This window comes from Pygocentrus nattereri, chromosome 9 (genome assembly GCF_015220715.1).
Source record: "Pygocentrus nattereri isolate fPygNat1 chromosome 9, fPygNat1.pri, whole genome shotgun sequence".
Classification (NCBI taxonomy): Eukaryota; Metazoa; Chordata; class Actinopteri; order Characiformes; family Serrasalmidae; genus Pygocentrus; species Pygocentrus nattereri.
In genome coordinates, this window is record NC_051219.1 from 9,670,023 (window position 1) to 9,674,403 (window position 4,381).

The 4,381-nt window shown below is 39.4% G+C and overlaps 1 protein-coding gene across 4 annotated transcripts in view; it reads right to left on the reverse strand.

The window, feature by feature from the left end:
• Positions 1-1,313: 1,313 nt before the first annotated feature.
• Positions 1,314-4,381, reverse strand: part of slc10a7 (solute carrier family 10 member 7) — a 13,563-nt gene continuing 10,495 nt past the window's right edge. For 3 of the 4 annotated variants that reach the window (XM_017687415.2, XM_017687417.2, XM_017687418.2), the window contains exon 12: positions 1,314-2,026. In XM_017687415.2, the coding sequence (XP_017542904.1) occupies positions 1,994-2,026 (33 nt within the window). In that variant the 3' untranslated portion in view covers positions 1,314-1,993. Of the gene's footprint in view, positions 2,027-3,797; positions 3,860-4,381 lie in introns of all 4 variants that reach the window. The other variant, XM_017687416.2, reaches the window with a different exon arrangement.

Genomic DNA, 4,381 nt, shown 5'->3' on the forward strand with positions numbered 1-4,381 from the left:
TATATTTTATATATATATATATATATAAATAAAACACCCAAAGGTGTTCTATCAGGTTGAGGTCAGGTCTCTGTGCAGGCCAGTCAAGTTCTTCCACACTAAACTCGCTCATCCATGTCTTTATGGACCTGCTTTGTGCACTGGTGTGCAGTCATGCTGGAACAGGAAGGGGCCGTCCCCAAACTGTTCCCACAAAGTTGGGAGCATGAAATTGTCCAAAATCTCTTGGTCTCCTGAAGCATTAAGTGTTCCTTTCACTGGAACTAAGGGGCCGAGCCTAACTCCAGAATAACAACCCCACACTATAATCCCCCCTCCACCAAACTTTACACCTGGCACAATGCAGTCAGTCAAGTACCGCCCCCCCTGGAAACCGCCAAACCCAGACTCGTCCATCGGATTGCTAGATGGAGAAGTGTGATTTGTCACTCCAGAGAACACGTCTCCACCACACTGGAATTCACTGATCTCCTGAGAGTGACCCATTCTTTCACTAATGTCTGTAGAAGCAGTCTGCAGGCCTAGGGGCTCAGTTTTATACACCTGTGGTCATGGAAGTGATTGGAACACCTGAATTCAATGATTTGGATGGGTGAGTGAACACTTTTGGAAATGTAGTGTATATATGGAGTTTAGAGACGTCTTGTAACTAGTATCTAGATTACCCTTTAGTCTACAGACCTATTCATAACACAAGCTCCTTAAACTTCAATAACTTTAAAACCCATCAACATGCCAACGCTGCCATTCAAAGGTTTGGGGACCCCTAGCTTTTCAAACTGTACTTAATTAAAATGAATGTGTTTACAATTGTCAATTGAAATAACTTGCAACATTAAATAAAACATGTAAAACATTAAATATCTCACTTTTTTAGTGGAGCACAAGATCACATGCACGTAGTAGTGATAGCGCCACCTTATGAATAATGCCAAACCCCACACCATGCACCTTCTCATAGTGATGTCAGCACTCATCAGCACTCTTCCAGATGTTTAAACCATTTCTGAGCCAAAAGAGTTGCTTTCAGTAATAGTTTGGAAAACTGTCAAATCATTAATTGGGATAAACCTACTTTTCTGTCCAAGGAAGGCACTTTGATGAACATGTAGCTCCGTTTTGAAGATGAATATACCCGTAGGATTAGCCGCGGCTTTACTGTAAAATCTTTTTCTCTAGTAATTGAAAAGAAACTGTGAGGAAACTCATTTTCCAAAAAAAAGGAAGACGTCTCCTTCTGTTCTGATGAGTTTTGAGGTCCATTATCAACAATGACAGTCCAAAAATATAAAGATATGCTCACGCAGCCACTCTTAGGATTAGGATTCAATAAATCTCTCTGGGGCTTTATTGTCTGTAAGCAACATGGCAGTACAGTGGAAAGCAGGACACCTTCCAACCCTGATGTTCAGCACAGTGACCAAGAGTGGACATGAACTCACCACACCTCATCTAATCTGCTGTGTGAAGCAGAATTACTGCATCGATAACATACAAAACGTATTGTCTGTCATGACACTGATCCAGATGCAAGTTTTGTACAAAATACTTTTGATATAACAAAATGATGAATTCAAGGCATTGTTAAAAAAAGAAAAATCAAATAAAAGAAAAGGCTACAGATTTTAAACATTTTAAACAACGAAAATGAAACCGTTTTAGAAAATCTGGTCTCTTGCTGAGCCATGTTGTGGAAAATGTCAAGCGCTTCATATAAAAATAAAGATATACATTCACATTCCTGTTAAAAAATGTAATGGAATCATATAGAGTACTTCTGTGTAATAATATCCCTGTAGAGAGGCCAGCTGGAGCAGCCGCCTGAGGTCCCACTGCACTTCAATAAGGCACTTTGATCCAACTTTTCCTTCCGCCAGGAGGATGTTCCTCTTCCCTAATCAAGATCTTCAGAACCACAGCCGAGTCCGGCTGGTTCCGGTCAGGTCCGGTTTGGTTCAGTCTGTCTGACTTTGGTCATGGCTCTTCAAAGATTTCAGACGGGCTGCAGATTGGTCAGTTTCAGTGCCTGCAGAGTAAAAATAGATTGTGAGGGAAAATGATAAACCTTCTAGAATTACAGTAAAGCTGCTTAGATAAGTTTTATAAGAAGTACTGGTACAAAATAAAGTGTGACATTATATAAAAAAAATCCCAAAAAAGTTTAGCCATCCCTGCACCTTTGGCTCCTCAAAGAGCCATTCCATGGATGGTTCTTTAAAGAACCCTTTTGTAAATGTGAAATATAAGTGTAAAGAACCTCCACATATGGGAAATGTTCTACACCAATTAATGGCTTTTCAAAAGACCATTTGGGAATGGGTTTTCTATGAGTGTGCCATCAAACTAAAGTGAGATGTATGTGGTTATAAGAGTGAAGTCTAGACCAATGTAGGCCTTCAAGTTTAGGTTTAAGGGACTAAAATAAAAGTGGACAAAAGCAGGCTGGTTCTACCAAGTTCCATAGTGAAACTGTGCAACTGTGGACCATATACCCGAGACGTACTAGGTGTTAGATCAGTTCTGCTCACTGCATTGTTTTTCTCTCTGTCACATTAAAATAGTAGGATAATTCCTCAAGTGCCATAATACCTCATATAGTGAGAGTGCTGATCTTTGTGGATGGACAAATAGAAGCTAACGGTGGATGAGCTCTCCCACTTTGAGATAGCAGAAACACTTTTGGTGTTGGTTTATTATGCTGGTAGTCAGGGTTAAGCTTTATTTCATATTATTTGTGTGTATACACACACACACACACACACACACACACTCACCGGCCACTTTATTAGGTACAATTCAACTGTTTGTTAACACAAAGAGCTGATCAGCCAATCACACGGCCACAACTCAGTGCATTTAGCCATGTAGAGGTGGTCAAGACAACTTGCTGAAGTGCAGACCGAGCATCAGAACGGGGAAGAAAGGGGATTTAAGGGACTTTGAACGTGGTGTGGTTGTTGGTGCCAGACGGGCTGGTCTGAGTATTTCAGAAATTGCTGATCTGGGATTTTCACACACAACCATCTCCAGGGTTTACAGAGAACGGTCCGAAAAAGAGGAAATATCCAGTGAGCGGTCAGTTGTGTGGACGAAAATGCCTTATTGATGTGAGAGGTCAGAGGAGAATGGGCAGACTGGTTCCAGATGATAGAAAGACAACAGGAACTCAAATAACCAACCAAAATCTCTGAGGAACGTTTCCGAGGAAAACATCTCCGAGGTATTAAGGCAATTCTGAAGGCAAAAGGGGTCCAGCCTTTTACTAGCAAGGTGTACCTAATAAAGTGGCCGGTGTGTGTGTGTATTATATACACATACATACATACATACATACACACACACACACACATACACATTATATATATATATATATATATATATATATATATATATATATATATATATATATATATATATATATATATATAAAAAGGGTCCCTGGAAATGGTTTCTAAATATGCCTCAATCTGTTAACTTCTTAATTTCTTATTCCTGTGGGGGAATTATATAAAAAAACAAAAAACAAAAAAAAAAAAACAGATGGCAGGAAATAAAGAAATACATTTTTGACAGATGTTCTTCTAACTGTGAGAAGGACCTCAGTGGCTAGAAGAATTTAAATAAATTAAATATTATACTGCAAATATTACATTTGAGAGTGCAAAATTTGTGAAATTTTGAACTCAACTAACTCTTCATATTCCACTAATGTCCAGGCTAAATGGTGCAACAAGGAGAGTGATATGAGAATGTGGTTTAGAGTCCTGAAATCTGTTTCCAGGACGCTTTGCACTTACTGACTGGGACTTGCAGGCAGAGGAGGGAAGGGCATGCAGGCCTAGCGCACTAAGATACTAGACTGAGAGAGAGACGAAGGAGGGGGGAATGGTTAGAAGGGTAACAGATGGAAAGGCAAGTGAAAAACCGGCAAGGCAAACTGGATTGATCAGGTCAGAGATGTACAGTGGTCAAAAGTAATTTTGGAACAAAATGACATGATTTGTTTTCTAGAATGGAAATGTGCTTTAACATATTAAAAGTACATCACTTCAGATATATTGAAATACAGGAGCCCAACTGAGCAACAGCAAGCTGGAAAACTTTCACCTAACCACCAAAAAACCAGCTGATCATCTGTTGTGCAGAGTCATGAGCTCCAGGTCTAGAAGACTTCAAGCCGTCATCCAAAAAGATGGAATATGCAACAAAATACTAAATACTGACCTGCATTATCAAAAGAGAATGATGTTTGCCCTGCTAGCGTTTCAGTACGTTCACTTTGTTATTTGTTAATTATCAGGATCATTGAGTTTCAGTTAGTAAACAAAGCTGTTAATGCTGTTATGTTGGCAATAACAACTTTTTTGATGTGTATGAATGA